This window comes from Crinia signifera, chromosome 19 (assembly GCF_055691185.1).
Source record: "Crinia signifera chromosome 19, ASM5569118v1, whole genome shotgun sequence".
In the NCBI taxonomy this organism is placed as follows: Eukaryota; Metazoa; Chordata; class Amphibia; order Anura; family Myobatrachidae; genus Crinia; species Crinia signifera.
The window spans coordinates 72,208,075-72,226,855 of NC_139226.1; the positions used below are offsets into that span (position 1 = coordinate 72,208,075).

The 18,781-nt window shown below is 46.6% G+C and overlaps 1 protein-coding gene across 1 annotated transcript in view; it reads right to left on the reverse strand.

Annotated features, from left to right (window-relative positions):
* Positions 1-457: 457 nt before the first annotated feature.
* The window catches only part of LOC146041563 (claudin-16-like), a 138,594-nt gene continuing 120,270 nt past the window's right edge, over positions 458-18,781 (reverse strand). Inside the window, exons 6-7 of the mRNA XM_083161517.1 lie at positions 2,104-2,295; positions 458-549 (exon numbers count right to left, since the gene is read on the reverse strand). Coding sequence (XP_083017643.1) covers positions 458-549; positions 2,104-2,295 — 284 coding nt within the window. The remainder of the gene's footprint in view (positions 550-2,103; positions 2,296-18,781) is intronic.

Consider the following 18,781-nt stretch of genomic DNA (forward strand, 5'->3'; position numbering starts at 1 on the left):
GTGGACAAAAGTACCGGGGAGGCGGACGTGGGGTGGCAGGCGCCCATGGGAACCCCCTAGTGTGCCCTGTCCTCATACAGGACACACACATGATGTTTATGCAAAACATCCATTCACAGATGTGCAGGGAAATTCACCCTGCGAAGGGGAGCGGGCGGCAATGCGAGCGGCGTGCATGCTACAAAAGACACACGGCGCTGCGAACTTCACAGCGCCGCATGTCAACCAGAATAAGGTCCTTATTTTCCATTTCTCTTTCCATTCTGTAATTTTTAGGTTGTGATGTACTGTTTATTCATCACTTGCTTTTATTACATGCAATAGGTATATAACTTGTGAACAAATACATATATTTTGCACTAAATATCAAGACTGCATAAGAGAACTATACAAACAATACATGATATAATCAAACTGTTTTACTTATATACACTTAGAATGAAGATAATAACATCATTCACACTCTAGAATCCATGGCATACATCTTCCCAGTGGCAGTTCTTCCATATTCATATACAAATTGCTGGTGTCTATGGGAGGATACCATATCTAGAAGAACATAATACCACAATAAACATTTAACAATTTTTTTAATTTTAGTGAAAAATAGAATATTATTATATGTATCTTGTTTTGAGCACCTGCTAAATATAATGTGGGTTATACTGGTTGACACGCATCGCTGCATGTAATTTCCAGTCCACTGTTCGCATATGCCGCCAACCCGATTCGCAGCCCAAATTTCAAAGTCACATCATTCGATGGTCACTGACCATCAAATTATGTGGTTGGTACACGCAAATCTAAGACACTTTGAGATGTCTTAGTTTTGCATGTATTCTCATAGGAGAACATGATGTCAGCTGTCTGTCCCCAGAACCCACGTCACTGGGTACTTATCATGGGAATTTCCAGCATTTTCATGGGAACTATAACAATAGACAAACCTCAGAACTGCGCCTCGAGCAGCAGTTAGAAAACACACCAAAAGGAAGGTCACCAAACCTCCCAATAGACAATTATACACAAAAAACAATATGATGGTTACTCCAATAGCGCTCCTATTACTTTACTGTCCAAAAATATGAATCAATGGATTTTTCCTTCTTCTTGAGAAAGACAATTTGTTGTTGAAACGCATTGGTGCCAGTGTTTTTAGGAGGTCCACATATACAGTCTGGGGGCTGGTGGAGGTGAGCTTGTTTGGGTTCATTGGTCGCCTTGACCACATCCCCCTTTTTTTTCCATCTGTACTGTGATACATATGTGGATCTTGTATTTTAATAATTTTTTGGAATAAAAAGAACCATTGTTTTGGAGCCAGGAGGAGTTATTCTAAAGAAACCGAGATAGGAGTCAATACATCTAGTTGGCGTAAACATTTGTGTTAGCATCTGAATTAATCTATGATTGTGGTGGGAGTCACATGAAAGAAACCTTTATGTGTGTTTAAAAGCTGTAATGAATGTAAGCTTGATGTAACCTATCTTCTGTGTCCATACACTGTGGTGACCCTTTAAGAAGTAGTCTATACCACCACCCATAAGGAAGAAAAAAAGAGAGAAAAGGAACTTTCCCCCCCATATTGGAGATATATTGTTTACAGACATACTACACTATATTCCCTCTTTTTCTTTCTTGGTTTTATATATCCTCGAGGAAATAAAGAGTGGAAGAAAATGAAGAAGAAGGAAAAATCCATTGATTCATATTTTTGGACAGTAAAGTAATAGGAACGCTATTGGAGTAACCATCATATTGTTTTTTGTGTATAATTTTCATGGGAACGCCTATGAAACGCTTGACATTCCTATGGCCGCATCCTCCGGCCCGCCTTTCCATGCCCCCCGCCCACAGTCTTGGTGTGAGTGTCCGGCGAACAATCTGTTAGCCATGGCCGCTTGTACACAAGGCATGCGCATGCGCAGTTCAAAAACATTGCGCACCCGTGAAATTCGCACGGGTGTGCATGGACCTGAATAAGGTCCAATGTTACAATCTACAGTAAGTAGAAAACATAGTCATTGGTAAAATTTAATATTAGCAAGAGCAATGTAGTTGCAGTCATATCTGTATATAGATTTCATTTTTTTTTTTACTAACCTCTGAATATGTGATGACAACACGTAAGAAAAATAGACACCACAAAGCAGCCAGTAGATCCTGCCATTCCCAGCCAACAAGACCATCCAAATTCATAGTGTATTCCCAGGAACAGATTCTGTTGTACTAGGGAGGCTCTCTCCAAATAGACATCCACAGCATACCACACTGAGCCAATCATACCAAGGATAGCTACAATATACAGAAATTTGGAAAATAACTGTATGGGAAATGCAAAAAAAACCCACACAAAACAAAGTGCAACATTGGCTGCAGTAAATTTAGAATTAAGGCAATAGGCTATATTTAACAATACTGAATACTAGTAGCATATTTAGTTTGGTGTTAATACGATAATTATAAATAGTCTGCTGGTATTCAATATGTCTACCTGTTAGTCGAGGCCTGGAGCTGCGCCCTACTCTATGACCTTTACTGAGTTGCTGAAAGGCTAATCCAGCAGTGGATTGCTGAGTCTTGCACATGTGAAACAGCTGTCTGAGCATGGGCAATGTGCTTAAACCCAGTCCAGCAAACCCAAACCTGAGTCCAGCAAAGCCTGCAGTGCAACCGTTCACTGAAGGTGGAAAGGTTTTGCTGGATCCCTACAGCTGGCAATGAGGATGTTACCACTTACACCAGGATATGACAAGGGAGAAGTGGAATGAGCACAGGATCCACGTTATGTCAACATAGATATTGAAAGTATCTATAGAGCATTAGTGGGTCCAAAATTATTACATCGGAGACCCTTCTATCAATAACTCTCAGTGGTGCAAGTAGGAAAAAGGTCTTAGTGGTACTGTGCCTTCGGCGCGCGGCGAAAAATGGGCGTGGTCAGGGGGTGTGACCAGGGGCGTGGTCATATGACACTAGGGGGAGTGGCTGGAATATTGCACGCCAAAGGCACACGGCCAAAGTTTACACAGTAATGCCTGTTACGCGTCACACACCCAATACATATGGCCCATACCATAATGCCCGTTACACATTATTCCCCACACCATAATGCTCATTACACCGCACAACTGATGCCCATTACTAATAGGCCCACACAGTGCCAGATATGCCCCCACAGTGCCCCAGTGCCAGATATATGCCCCCACAATGCCACACATATGCCCCCAGTGCCAGATATGCCCCCACAGTGCTACACATATGCCCCCAGTGCCAGATATTCCCCCACAGTGCCACCCATATGCCTCCAGTGCCAGATATGCCCCCACAGTGCCACACATATGCCCCCAGTGCCACACATATGCCCCCAGTGCCACATATGCCCCCAAAGTGCCACACATATGCCCCCAGTGCCACATATGCCCCCACTGTGCCACACATATGCCTCCAGTGCCACATATGCCCCCACAGTGCCACACATATACCCCCAGTGCCACACATATGCCCCCACAGTGCCACACATATGCCTCCAGTGCCACACATATGCCCCCACAGTGCCACACATATGCCCCCAGTGCCAGATATATGCCCCCACAGTGCCACACATATGCCCCCAGTGCCAGATATGCCCCCAGTGCCAGATATAATATGCCCCCACAGTGCCACACATAAATGCCCCCACAGCAGCACAACTCACCAGTGCTGGCTGTGTCCGGGGCAGTCAGGTCCTCTCCCCCCTATAGTCCCCCGCTGTTCTGCTTCCCTGGGGAGGGGAGGGGGAGGGAGCGCATCTCCTGTTTCTTCTGCCTGGCTCTGTCTATCTCGCGGGCTGGCTCCTGATTGGCTGCCAGCCCGCGAGCGCTGATTGGCTGTCGCCTGACAGCCTAGTCTGAGTGACACAGGGAGGGGAGGGAGAGAAGCGCAATGCGCTCCCCTCCCCTCCGCTCCGATCAGCTGTGGCGGGGCGGCGAAAACCACGCCCCCCGCCACTTACATATGCGCGCATGCGCATTACACACTTTGGGGCAGATTTGTTATGGCGGTACGGGGTACCGGCAGTATTTCTTTTAATGGTACGCCGTACCACCCCGTACCGCCATACTTGCAGCGCTGATAACTCTGGTGAAGGTGCTCCCCGGAAAGGAAAATTGCAGTACAAGTTGGGAGAAGAAACAAGTACTCTCTTTTGTTGGGGGCACTCTCTTTAGTTATAAATCAAAAATACATTTAAAATATAACTTTTAATAATATATATAAAATCTAAAAATTAGTAGTGAGCCACACTTCTCTGCTAAAGCACTACCCCCCCCCCCACTCTGCCTATCTTTAACGTTTACCAGCATCCCGCAATGCTCATTCCCCCCAATGGGGAACAGCAGCATATGGAACCGCAGCTATAGACGTTCTCTCTTTTTCACTAATATCTCTGCCTGGGCACTCTCATTTTGCACCGTGTACATAGTCAACCCTGCACTGACCTTTAGGTTAATCAAGGTGTCTAGTCCATGACCCAAGACAGCAGATGCTCGGGAATTTCCCGATGTCCGTGCATACAAATTAACAATTTAAACCTGCTCACTGGTTGTCCAGTTATCTGGACAATTCTGACAGCCAGCAGCTGCAGTTCTTGGTCTTAAGGTGCAATTGTACACTGTACAATATTCCTGTGCATTTTGAACTAGATCGCATGTGATTTGTGTGCGATGCGATGATGGGCCTAGTTCAAAAAGCACTGGCTGCACAGATCTTATGTGCTGTGCGGTGGGATGCACGTGGGAGCACGCATCGCACAGCACCGTGTATAGGCACCTTCCCATTTGTGGAGTCTTTCTTTTATTATCTTTCATTTCTCCTGCAGCCTTATTTTAAATACATTTAATAATAAATATTGTAATTATTATTTCTTTCTTTGCCCTAATCATCATTCTGTGTATTATGTAGACTCCCTTTATCTAAGGCAGCACTAGCGAAATTACTGTGCAAATAGCTACATAATATAACGTTTAATCATACGTGCTACTGTTTAGATTTCATACTTGATCTGGAGTAATTGCTGTCAAGAGGACAGACATTAGTGTTTGCTATTCCAAGCAGTACGTTACAACGTTTTCACTTGCAGAATCTATTACAGGTTGAGTATCCCGTATCCGGATATCTGTTATCCGAATTATTTTAAAAAAGTGTTTTTTTTGGAATAGTTCGAATTTTTTTCTTTTTTTCTCCCCCCCTGACACTTTTTTTATATTTTTTTATACTGTCAGGAGTGCATTGCGCGAGTTCCCAGGTGCGCCGGAGGACTACATGGACAACGAGGGGCCATCGAGGACCCACCAGGGGACTAGTGAGTATGTAAAAAAAAAAAAATATTCCAAAAAACTTAAAAATCGTAGTCCCCGAGCATTTCGGATAAGGGATACTCAACCTATATCTACATCTGCATTTTATTGTACGAGTGACAGTTATGACTTACACTTTGATACGCTCTCTTTATGCAGAATATATGCTGTCTTGTTAATTTTACAGCATTTCTTTCAAAGGATAATTTGAGGTGTGGTTTGAACCCACAGGATACTGGGCTACCCCACCTGTGGTACATATCCTGTATCTAATTTGTGACATGACTTTAACCCCAAAGGTGACTAATAATAGACCATACAGTACATACAGTATAAAGGTATTCGCTCACCATAACAAATTTAATATCACCCACGCAATATTTTAATGTTAAATGTTGTTTGTCTATTTGTCTGACTCACTAATAATTTTTAGATTTTATATATATTATTAAAAGTTATATTTTAAATGTATTTTTGATTTATAACTAAGAGAGCCAACAACAGATAGTACTTGTTTCTTCTCACAACTTGCACCACTTACACCATTGGTAGATGACATACAGTACATGCTACAGTCAGAAACGCTAAGCTTAACGCTGTTAAATACTGAAAAGAAAGTGCCCATGGGGTCATGTTTGTCTATAGATTGTAAGCTTTAAGCAGGGCCCTCCTACCTCCATGTCTGTCTGTTGACCAAATTAGGAATTGACGTGATCAGGTGGCGCAGTATATTAATTTGTGCACTGTTCACTATAATTTTATTCTGCGCCACCTGATCATGTCGATTCCTAATTTTGTCGATAGTGTTTTGTTTTAAATGTGGTGACATCTACCCAGGTTTCGATAGATCAACAGGCAGCACAGCGCCACAATTTTGATTACTATAAATATTGTTCACATGTCTGTCTGTTGTTACTCAGTTTGTTCTATCACTGTCTACAATTGTAAACACAATGGCATCTGCTGCACTATATAAGAAACTGTAAAAAATAAAGAAAAGATTAATTTTAATAGGAGACGAAAGTGGGCTTCTAGTATTTTTTTTGGTACTTATGTATTAGCTTAGCTTATGTATTAGTTACGCTACGCTGACAACGTACCTTAGGCTATGTTGTCAGCATAGCCTAGCCAGGCGACCTGCTAATATCTGCCTTTATACTTACTGGGCAGCCGGCAGTGAAGGGTGGGAGGCAGGCACTGAAGGGTGGGCAGCACATCAGTCCGGCGGTGAAGGACGGTGGGCGGCACATCAGTCTGGTGGTGAAGGGCCAGCGGCGGGGCTCTGAAGGGTGGGCGGCGGCCATACGTAATTCAGCGTACTGCCCCTGGGGAAGCATCACATGGTTTCCCTGCTCCCCCAGCGGCACTATGCTAATTGCGTACATTGGGGAGCGGGGATCTGGCACCGGCGCACACAGGAGGGAGAGCACAAGGCTGCCGCCGGGGACTTGTAAGTATAAAGCACCACACACACACACTAACAGCGTCATATCCCCACTATCCACGTCATACCCCCAGTATCCACGTGGGCATGGAGTTAATTGTATAAAGTGTGGTGTAACGGACGGCCGTGGTGAGGCACGGCGGGTCCGGTACTCACCCCTCCGTGCCCGCTGCTGCCTGTCCATTCTGGGTCTCTGGTGCGGGCGTGCTGCTGTGTCCTGGCCGGCCAGGAAGCACTGTGTGTTGGGTGCGGGTCCCTGTGAGTCCCAAGGGAGTTGTTACTGAGGCGGAGCTGGGAGGCCGGCGCCGCCATCTTGGATGTGGGCAAAATGCAGATTGGACGCCAGGTTCAGGTTTCCTGCCTTCCTGCACCGTCTAAACCAATGACAGCCACCCACTATGTATTTAGGGGATCTGTCCTGGTGAACTGGTGTCAGTGCAAAGGTTTCCTAGCCTTGTGCAGTTGGAGACTCCTGGCTACTCCTGTCCACTGCAGCCTTCACCTTAGTCCGCTCTGCTACTGACTCTGGGAATCCTGACCTCTCAGTGCCCTTCTGCTTGTTTGCCAGTGATACCAGTGCTACCTGCCCGTGGGCTCCAGCCGGTACCCCGAAGTCCGCCTGCACCCCACAAAGGGACATCGCCTCCTGGGATATCCTGCAGCCTGGAAAATCACCCATTTACAGTCTTCTCCATACCTTCTGGATCATCACCCATTTCTTTCCCGTGACCTTGCCTGGACTGTCATTCATTTCCATCATTACCTGTCTTTGCCATAAACCCTCCATTCCATCATCAAAGCTCTCTTTCCCGTATATTGGATCTCCCTCAGTTTCACCGGTCACTTTGTGAGTTATGCAAGCCGTATTGCCTTTTATTATTATTTCCATTTGTTTCTAAAGACTTTGCTCAAAGACGTTATTTGGGACTTTCTTTGTTTTCCTTATGTCAAAGCCGTTATTTGAATAAGTGATTTATTTTCATTTATGAAACCATCTATAATAAAACCAGCTCACTTTAACCCTACTCCATCTGGTCCTAAAGTGATTCCTGAGCACCACACGATCCAACCCAGCCCTCCACCCGTGACAGTTTGCACTGACCCAATGGAGTCGAGTGGCAATCAGGGATTACCCGCGGACCTCCTGCAGGGAATCATGGGTGGAACAACTGGAGGTGTCGCAAAGACAGGTCGCTCAATTCCTGCAAACACTCTCACCTCCTCAGCCGGCAGCACCTGCTTCTCCAGCAGCCCCTACCGAAGGATCCTCGACAGCTTCTTCAGCCGGGGCCCCGATCCCAGTCACTGCGAGGCATCTCCACTTATCTACGCCTAATAAATTCGACAGGTCACCAAAGGCCTGCAGAGGATTCCTCAATCAGTGTGATGTCCACTTAACACTCCAGTCCTCCAATTTCCCCACACCCAAAACACAAGTTGCCTACATACTGTAGTTTTGCTCCTGACAGGCCCAGCTCTGGATTGGGTATCACCCCTATGGGAGAGATCGGATCCTTTGTTGTCCATTTATCCAGAATTCATCTCCACCTTTCGTCGGATCTTTGACGAGCCAGGAAGGGTGTCCTCAGCAGCTTCTGAAATCCTGAGAATCCGACAGGGTAGCCGCCCCGTGAGCCAATACGTAATACAATTTCAGACTCTGGCCTCTCAATTGAGCTAGAATGAGGAGGCACTCCTGTCGGCTTTCTGGAATGGTCTCTCGGGTCGGCTGAAGGATGAGCTCATCACACGCGATACTCCTACCACCTTGGACGACCTGATATCCCTCTGCAACAAGGTGGATCTCTGTCTTCAAGAACGACAAATGGAGAGAAGCCGGTCAGACCGGTTCTGGCCTCGCCCTCCTCCCAGTTCATCTGCCCAAAAACCCAGTTTTTCTCTGAGTCTACCTCCTGGGTTCCATGCAGGTCAACCGGTTCCGTTTTTCTCCTGAGGAAAGATCCCGTCGACGAAAAGAGAAGTTGTGCATGTACTGTGGGTCTCCTGCTCATTTAGTCTCTTCCTGCCCACGTCGGCCGGGAAACGACCTGTCCTAATCGGCAAAGGAGAGGCCAGGTTGGGAGTATTGGGTACCTGTCCTCAGGGGCTGGCTGGCAACTTTCAGCCTGGGGGGCAACACAAGCAAGTGGCCCACCACCATCGCCAACGTTTCACCACCCTATCCTCTCCCTACACCCCTCTAGTGTGCAGCAAGGATTAACCAATCATTTCCCCCCACACACACACACCAGAAACGGGGACAGTGTGTGCCGAAGGTGCGTTGCAAACATTTACACTGTAATGCCCATTACACATAATGCCACACACCATAATGCCCATTACACATAAAGCCAACACCGTAATGCCCATTAAACATAATGCCACACACTGTAATGCTTATCAAACATAATGTCACACACTGTAATGCCCATCAAACATAATGCCACATTGTAATGCCCATTACACATGCCATACCTTAATGCCCACTACACATGCCATACCGTAATGCCAATTGCACCATGCCAACACCGTAATGCCCATTACACATTTTACACACCATAATGCCATTACACATAAAGCCAACACCGTAATGACAATTACACATAACGCCAACAACATAATGCCCAATAAACATAATTACACACACCGTAATGCCCAATACACATAATGCCACACACCGTAATGCCCATTATACATAATTCCAACACTGTAATGCCCATTACACATAATGCCGCACACCCTAATGCCCATTACACATAATGCTACACACTGTAATGTCCATTACACATAATGCCAACACCCATTAAACATAATAATGCCTATTACATATTATACCACATAACTGAGTGCCCATATCTCCACCCTGTCACCCCCGCATCTCTCTCCCTCCACCTCTCCATCCCCATCACCCCCGAATCTCTGACTCCCTCCACCTCTCCACCCCATCATCCCTGCATCTCGCACTCCCTCCACCTCTCCGTCCCCATCACCTCTGTCACCAATGAACCTCTCCATCCCACTGCACCTCTACGCCCGTTACCCCTGCACTTCGCCCAGTGGCGTAACTATAAATTTTGCTCCCCCCAGCCAAAAAAGTTTCTGGCGCCCCCCCCCCCCAAACCCATATCCTTTACACTGTACACTGTAATGCCTCTTACACTATATGCTACACACTGAAATGCCCCTTACACTATACACTGCACACTGTAATGCCCCTTACACTATACACTGCACACTGTAATGCCCCTTACACTATACACCGCCTACTGTAATGCCCCTTACACTATACACCGCACATTGCAATGCCCCTTACACTATATGCTGCACACTGTAATGCCCCTTACACTATACACCGCACACTGTAATGCCCCTTACACTATACACTGCACACTGTAATGCCCCTTACACTATACACCGCCTACTGTAATGCCCCTTACACTATACACCGCACATTGCAATGCCCCTTACACTATATGCTGCACACTGTAATGCCCCTTACACTATATGCTGCCCACTGTAATGCCCCTTACACTATACACTGCACACTGTAATGCCCCTTACACTATACACCGCCTACTGTAATGCCCCTTACACTATACACCGCACATTGCAATGCCCCTTACACTATATGCTGCACACTGTAATGCCCCTTACACTATATGCTGCACACTGTAATGCCCCTTACACTATACACCGCACACTGTAATGCCCCTTACACTATACACCGCACGCTGTGATGACCCTTACACTATATGCTGCACACTGTAATGCCCCTTACACTATATGCTGCACACTGTAATGCCCCTTAAACTATACACTGCACACTGTAATGCCCCTTACACTATATGCTGCACACTGAAATGCCCCTCACACTATATGCTGCACACTGAAATGCCCCTCACACATTACGCCACACAGGTAATGCCACTTAGGTTAGGCTGTGGGGGTCATTAGGGTTATGCATTGGGGGAGGGTGAATCATTAGGGTTAATGCTGCACTAGGGGCAGTGTTAGGGCATCACTCTAAATATTGATGGGTGCTATAGAGATATGGGTGAGAAGTGAGAAGATGCAACAGACCTGTTTGCAGCAACTCAGCACCTCACTCCCTCCACTGCTAACCCAGCACTTCACTCCCTCATCCACTCACTTCAGCATCACACTCCCACTTCCCGTCCCTGCTTCCAGCATCTCACTCCCTCTGTCACTCCCCCCAGCATCTCACTCCTTCTGTCCCTTACCCCTGCACTTCAGGCAGATGGTGCATTTTGGATTTCTTAAGGTGCTCCACAAAGCTCAGGGGCATGTTTGTTGAGAAGGAGATAGTCTCTAATCACCAGGTGCTGGCACTGTGTATGGACGGCAATGGAGGAGGTGCTTCCTCCCTCTGCTCCCCGCCTCCCGCGGCTGCAAGTTCAAACATTGCCCAGCACCAGCGCTACCCGAATCCGCACTTCCGGGTAGCGCTGGCTTCACTGACAGACACTAGAGGTATGGCAGTACCTCTAGTGTCTGTCTCCTCCAAGTCGGTGGCCATTTTGGAGTGGCCGTCGCCTTACAGAAGGATGTCTGCGGCTGTACCTGGAGGCGGCGGCAGTAAGATACATTGCACACAGCCGGCCCAGCCCCAGCCAGCAGATACCGGATACCGCATGTGGCACTCTGCCCCCCGGCCCAGCCCGCCCCTGCCTGTCCTACTGTATCCGAATCCACTATCCTCAATCAGCTCACCGTTCCACAAGGTCCAATACCAGTAAAAGCGTTGCTGGACTCGGGGGCAGCTGGCAACTTTCTCTCGGCAAACCTCATTGCTCAATTTCCCCTTCCAGTGTTTCCTCTGGAAAAACCACTATATTTAACCGCAATTGATGGCAGTCGGATACCCAAGGGACAGATTACCCATCGAACGGGACCATTGCTTCTTCAAATTGGACTTCTACATCAAGAATCAGCCGAATTCCTTGTCATTCCAAAGTCCTCCCATGACCTGGTATTAGGAATGCCATGGCTAACCAAGCACAACCCCCATCTTGACTGGAGCACCATGGAGATTAAAGCCTGGGGTACCAATTGCTTCTCAGCCTGTCTTCCTCGAGTGCTTCCGCTACAACAGACTCGCTCAGATGACTCCATCGCTTCGCTACCCCCACAATACCTTTCTTTCAAAGATGTCTTCAGTAAGGGGGGTGCAGACTCTCTTCCTCCTCATCGTAGTTGGGACTGTCTTATCGAGCGAATTCCCGGGAAAACTCCTCCATGGGGTCGCACATACCCTCTGTCCGTTCCTGAAACCGAGGTAATGTCTACATATATCAGAGAAAATCTACAGAAAGGCTTCATCCGCCCGTCTACTTCGCCAGCCGGTGCTGGCTTCTTCTTCATAAAAAAAAAAGATGGATCACTTCGACCCTGCATTGATTACCGCGGGCTAAATGACATAACAGTTAAAAATCGTTACCCACTCCCCCTTATCACTGAGCTGTTTGATAAAGTCAAAGGGGCAGTGGTATTCACCAAATTAGACGTACGAGGGGCATACAATTTAATCCGGATACGCTCTGGGGATGAATGGAAGACGGCATTCAACACCCGCGATGGGCATTACGAATACTTGGTAATGCCATTTGGACTATGCAATGCGCCCGCCGTCTTCCAGCAGTTTGTTAACGACATCTTCCGTGACATGTTGTTTCACACCCTTGTTGTATATCTTGATGACATCCTCATTTTTTCTCCTAGTCTTTCTGCTCATCGTCAAACCGTGAAGGAGGTACTGTCTCGTCTCCGCAAAAATCATCTCTTCTGTAAACTAGAAAAATGTGTATTTGAAGTACCTACCATTCCTTTCCTAGGCCATATTCTTTCAAGTACCGGCATCGAGATGGATCCTGTCAAGGTCAAAGCAATCCAAGATTGGACTGCACCTACTTCTTTGAAAGGTATCCAGCGATTCCTGGGGTTCTCCAATTATTACCGGCGTTTCATTCGGGACTTCTCTTCCATCGCCGCCCCTCTCACCGCTTTCACGTAAAAGGGAGCAGACCCATCTCCAGAGGCGGTACGGGCCTTCCAGTTGCTAAAACATGCATTTACCACCGCTCCCATACTCCTTCAACCGGACACCGCCAAACTTCTGCAGATGGTGTTGGAGCTATGCTTTCCCAGAGAGGGGAGATCCAGGAACTTCAACCCTGTGCATACTTCTCTAAAAAATTCCTCCCAGCAGAGAGAAACTACCCCATCGGAGAACAAGAACTTTTAGCTATTAAATTAGCCTTAGAAGAATGGCGCTATCTTCTTGAGGGGGCGCAGCATCGAGTCACAGTGTACTCCGACCATAAAAATCTTTAGTTTCTACGCAATGTGCAGTGCGTCACGTCCCAACAAGCCCGCTGGGCAATGTTTTTTGAGCACTTCAATTTCCAAATTATATATCGTCCTGGTTCTCAAAACCGCAAGGCGGATGCACTATCTCGGTCATTTGACTCGGTAACTGAAGATTCTCCTCGACCTCAGGCCATCCTGAATCCGGCAGTCTTTGCTCAAACCACTGTTCACCCAATGCCACCTTCTGGGAAAACCTTTGTACCTCCAGAACTACGAGGGAAGATCTTGACCTGGGCTCATTCTTTACGTCTCCGTGGCCATCCAGGAATCCAAAAGACCCTCTCTTTCCTTCAGCGATCCTACTGGGGGCCCTCCATGCGAACAGACATTTGCAGTTTTATTTCATCCTGTCCTCAATGTGCACAACATAAGATGTCCAGAACAGCTCCAGCTGGAACCCTGCGACCACTACCCATTCCAAAACGTCCTTGGACCCACTTGTCCATGGATTTCATCTCAGAACTGCCACCCTCCAAAGGTCACATGGTGATCTGGGTAGTGGTCGACCACTTTTCAAAAATGGCCCATTTTATTCCATTAAAATCCCTTCCATCTGCTCATGTACTGGCTCAACTCTTCATCCTCCACATCTTTAAATTACATGGTCTTCCTGAAGAGATAGTGTCGGATCGAGGGGTACAATTTGTCGCCAAGTTTTGGAGATCCCTGTGTTCATCTTTACAAATCAGGCAAATTTGTGTAGAGAGGAAACTATTAGCGCTACTATGATTGGAGTTCGCCTGTCCCGGGTAGTGGGATAAATTCCCTTTTATCCCTAAATAACAGAAAAACTTTTTTGGGGTATACTCGGGATTTGGGCACTCTCCTCACGGATATGATAGGTGAATGCTTTTATGGGGTTCTGTTTGATTTATAAACTATCTCCTTTGGAAAGATCTGCAGCCCAGCCAGACCAAAATCTATGTTTACAAAACACCTCTGTAACTGGCACTTTAAGAACTTTCTCCATTGGAGCCATTTAAATTGGAAAGGCTTGAATACCCGCTGAACATAAAGGCGGGAGACGCCATCCTGTGAAGCCGCATGGACCGGAAGTGACGCTATCACTAACCGGAAGCCGTCTGAAGGGAAATAGCAGAGGACACTAGAAAACGGCTTGCTATGCAGCCGTAAGACGCACATTGAGTGTGAGCCTTTGGGGGGACCTAGAACGGAGGGAAGGGATCATTTTAAGCTATAAAAAGAAAGGATTAAGTCATAATAGAGGCACGGACGAAGCACTTCCGGTCACGGGGACCTGAAACCGGATGTTCCGGTCGGGAATGGAATAAAAACGGAAGAAGAATCCCACACTAGTCAGGAACCTGAGGAAGAGACAGTAGTCTCGAAACATGTTGTCCCTGTACTAGTGTGAAACCATTTCCAGAGACGTAGGTAAGTGCAAGATTAATTACCCGCACAGGCACCAGGTCCGGACCCTTGGAAACCTGAGCGTTGGTTCTAAGATTGGCATTACCTGCACTTTGGATATTTTATCTGTATCTGTGAATAAAGTTTTCTGCACCAAAGATTGGATAAAGATACCATTATATGTGTCTCAACATCACCTACATCGTGAGTAACGGGTACGCTACCCAGTCTTAAAAAAGATACCTTGATGAGTTTGTGAATTTATGTCTTCGAGTGAGTTGGGGTACGCTGTACTCATTTAAATTCTTGGAAAACAGAATAATAGATCTATCTTCATGAGCAAATTTAATATATCATCACTTTGAAACTGATTTACACATTGGTTCTTCTGTATTGTTTTTCTCTTATCATATATGCCGGCAATTGAAGAATCATAAGAGGACGGTCGTGGAGAAAGGGGAGTACTACCATTATTATTATTATTATTATTTTTCCCTATATTTTAATACCTTTCCAAAGGAGATAGTTTATAAATCAAACAGAACCCCATAAAAGCATTCACCTATCATATCCGTGAGGAGAGCGCCCAAATCCCGAGTATACCCCAAAAAGGGTTTTCTATCATTACAAATCAAATTAAAGTTTTCTTCCGCCTACCACCCACAAACCACTGGACAGACGGAACGAGTCAACCAAGACTTAGAAGCTTTTCTCCGTTTGTATATCTCTTCTGCACAAGATGACTGGGTAGAATTGCTCCCGTGTGCAGAATTTGCCCATAATAACTCATATCATTCGTCTTCCAAAACCACCCCATTCTTTACCATCTTTGGCCAGCATCCTCGTTCTCCTGAGTTCACAAGTCTGCCAGTAGTGGAAGTTCCAGCAGTAAACTCCTCACTACAACAATTCTCAAAGACTTGGTCAGAGGTTCATCAATCTCTTTGCAAAGCCTCAACTCGCTATAAGAGATTCGCAGACAAAAAAAGGAAAGCCGTCCCTCGATTGAAGGTTGGAGACCTAGTTTGGTTATCCACACGTAACCTACATCTTCGTTTACCCTCCATGAAGCTGGCTCCCCGCTTTATCGGTCCTTTCCCAATCATCCGAGTCATCAATCCAGTGGCGTACAAGCTAAAACTGCCAACCTCGATGAAGATTTCCAACTCTTTTCATGTCTCCCTTTTAAGGCCATTGCGATTGAACCCATACCATCCTAAACCTCCCAAAACACCTCCAATTTCCACTGAAAAGGATGTTGAGTTCGAAGTGAAAAGAGTCCTCGACTGTCGTCGTCATCATACTCATCTTCAGTTCTTAGTGGAGTGGTCCGGATATGGCCCAGAGGAGAATTCCTGGGTAGAATCCTCAGATCTACATGCTCCAAGCCTGGTCAAGCAATTCTTCTGGAAGAATCCACTCAAGGCTCAAAGGTACCTTTTCAGCACCCAAAAAAGGGGGGGTACTGTCATGGACGGCCGTGGTGAGGCACGGCGGGTCCGGTACTCACCACTCCGTGCCCGCCGCTGCCTGTCCATTCTGGGTCTCTGGTGCAGGCGTGCTGCTGTGTCCTGGCCGGCCGGGAGGCACTGTGTGTTGGGGGCGGGTCCCTGTGAGTCCCAAGGGAGTTATGACTGAGGCGGAGCTGGGAGGCCGGCGACGCCATCTTGGATGTGGGAAAAATGCAGATTGGACGCCAGGTTCAGGTTTCCTGCCTTCCTGCACCGTCTAAACCAATGAAAGCCGCCCACTATGTATTTAGGGGATCTGTCCTGGTGAACTGGTGTCAGTGCAAAGGTTTCCTAGCCTTGTGCAGTTGGAGACTCCTGGCTACTCCTGTCCACTGCAGCCTTCACCTTAGTCGGCTCTGCTACTGACTCTGGGAATCCTGACCTCTCAGTACCTTTCTGCTTGTTTGCCAGTGATACCAGTGCTACCTGCCCGTGGGCTCCAGCCGGTACCCCGAAGTCCGCCTGCACCCCACAAAGGGACATCGCCTCCTGGGATATCCTGCAGCCTGGAAAATCACCCATTTACAGTCTTCTCCATACCTTCTGGATCATGACGCATTTCTTTCCCGTGACCTTGCCTGGACTGTCATTCATTTCCATCATTACCTGTCTTTGCCATAAACCCTCCATTCCATCATCAAAGCTCTCTTTCCTGTATATTGGATCTCCCTCAGTTTCACCGGTCACTTTGTGAGTTATGCAAGCCGTATTGCCTTTTATTATTATTTCCATTTGTTTCTAAAGACTTTGCTCAAAGATGTTATTTGGGACTTTCTTTGTTTTCCTTATGTCAAAGCCGTTATTTGAATAAGTGATTTATTTTCATTTATGAAACCATCTATAATAAAACCAGCTCGCTTTAACCCTACTCCATCTGGTCCTAAAGTGATTCCTGAGCACCACCCGATCCAACCCAGCCCTCTACCTGTGACATGTGGCGAGCGCAGCGAGCCCGAATCATGGCGAGCGCAGTGAGCCCCGCTTCGGGCTCGGTGGCTCACTGGGCTCGCTACACTTTGTAAAATTAACTCCACGCTCACATTATTAAAAACAATATTTTAATAAACTAGTGGATACTGTAGTAGTTACATTGTATTTGTTACCTGCTAAACCATGCAACAGGTTACCCCTGGCAACTACAGCCTGATACAGACCAGAGCTTCTCCATTCACTGAGGTAACAATGGGAATAGTTGTAAAACACATTAGCATATGACTAGAAGCTGCTGACTCTATTTTACAGATTCCTTACAAGATTAACCTGTTCACTCCTATATAAGGAATAAGCCTTTACACTTTATATGCTGTACGACTAATGCAGCCGCACAGCTATTTAAACATAGTATTCAAACGCATCAGCGTATGAGTCTCTCAATGAGAGTTTTCACAGAAAATGTATATTGATATTGACAGAAATACACCAGTGATACAATAACTATACCAATTGATAGACCAATTTATTATGGTCAATGTTGATGTTGCATCTGAGACGCTGTTACACTCATAAAGAAATAATGCAATTGAACACTGGTTATATGAAGATCACAGCTCCAACCCGTGTCTTAATATATTTAAGTCCAAAAAGTGGACACAGATGATTAAAGGATGACACACAATCTAAACTATGAAAATATGTGATACAGCTTATACATAGAAGAAACAGTATTACAAAAAGGATGCAAATGCAGGCACAGCTAACGTATAAAACTAGCACCTATAAGGAATAGCAATTACCGTTAAGAGAAAGCAGAGACCACGATCGGATAAGAATCCCCTCAATGTCTTGGGAATGTGTTCTGGCTAGATCACATATATAAGCTCAGCAATCCCGGGTTTAGGCTTTTAAAGCAAAGGGGTGTGGGGTCAAACTGGATGGTCATTGGATAGGGGAAAGGGGCTGGGGCCATCCCTCCATTGCCTCTCAGCTTCACGGGGGCATCTTCCTGTTCATGAGAGTATCGTCCGCCTTTGTCTTGAGGATAAGGGGAGAACCGGTTTCTACTGGGTCATAGTGTCAGGCACCGGGTTAAGCGTCACTGTGCCCCTGCTCTCCTGACAGCTCAGGCGCTGCGGAGCAGGGACAGCAGCATCCCCGGCGATCAGCGACTCATGCTGGGCGGAAGTGTAGGGACATTGCTAGGCAATGACCCGAAATTCCGCTGCTCAGGGTGCAGCAGCACAGGGAAGCGTCGAGGACGTTGCTAAGCAATGCCCCGAGCTTCTGTTCATCCAACAGCCCACACAGCTGCGGGCAATTTATGTCACCCATGCCTGTAGTTGGAGTGACTGCTTTTTAAGGGGCTTGCTGCAGCACCATGGCGCCGGTTATAGCTCTTTGTGCAGCCTTGTCCCAGAGTGTTCCTGGTTCGTGTCCTTGCTACCAGAGTGCCTATTGTATCCTGTATTCAGCATTGCAGTATTATCGTGCCAGCTTTCCTGTGCCTTTTCAGGAGTCCTGCCTGTCAGCGCTGCTGATCTCTAACTTTCGTCTGTGGCTTATCTCACAGATAAGTCAGGGGCTCTCCTGTAGTTTATTCTGTATTGCTGTAATATTTCCTTATATTCCACCGTTGTGTATTGTTACATTTGCATTTAAACTTATATACCACTGTTGTGCATTGTTGCATTTGGGTACACAACAACACTGTGTATATTATCTGCAAGTGGTCCCACCTTAGTACCCTACAGCGTCTGGTGTTGTACTTTTTCCCGGGCCTTCCAAGGTGTTGCCGG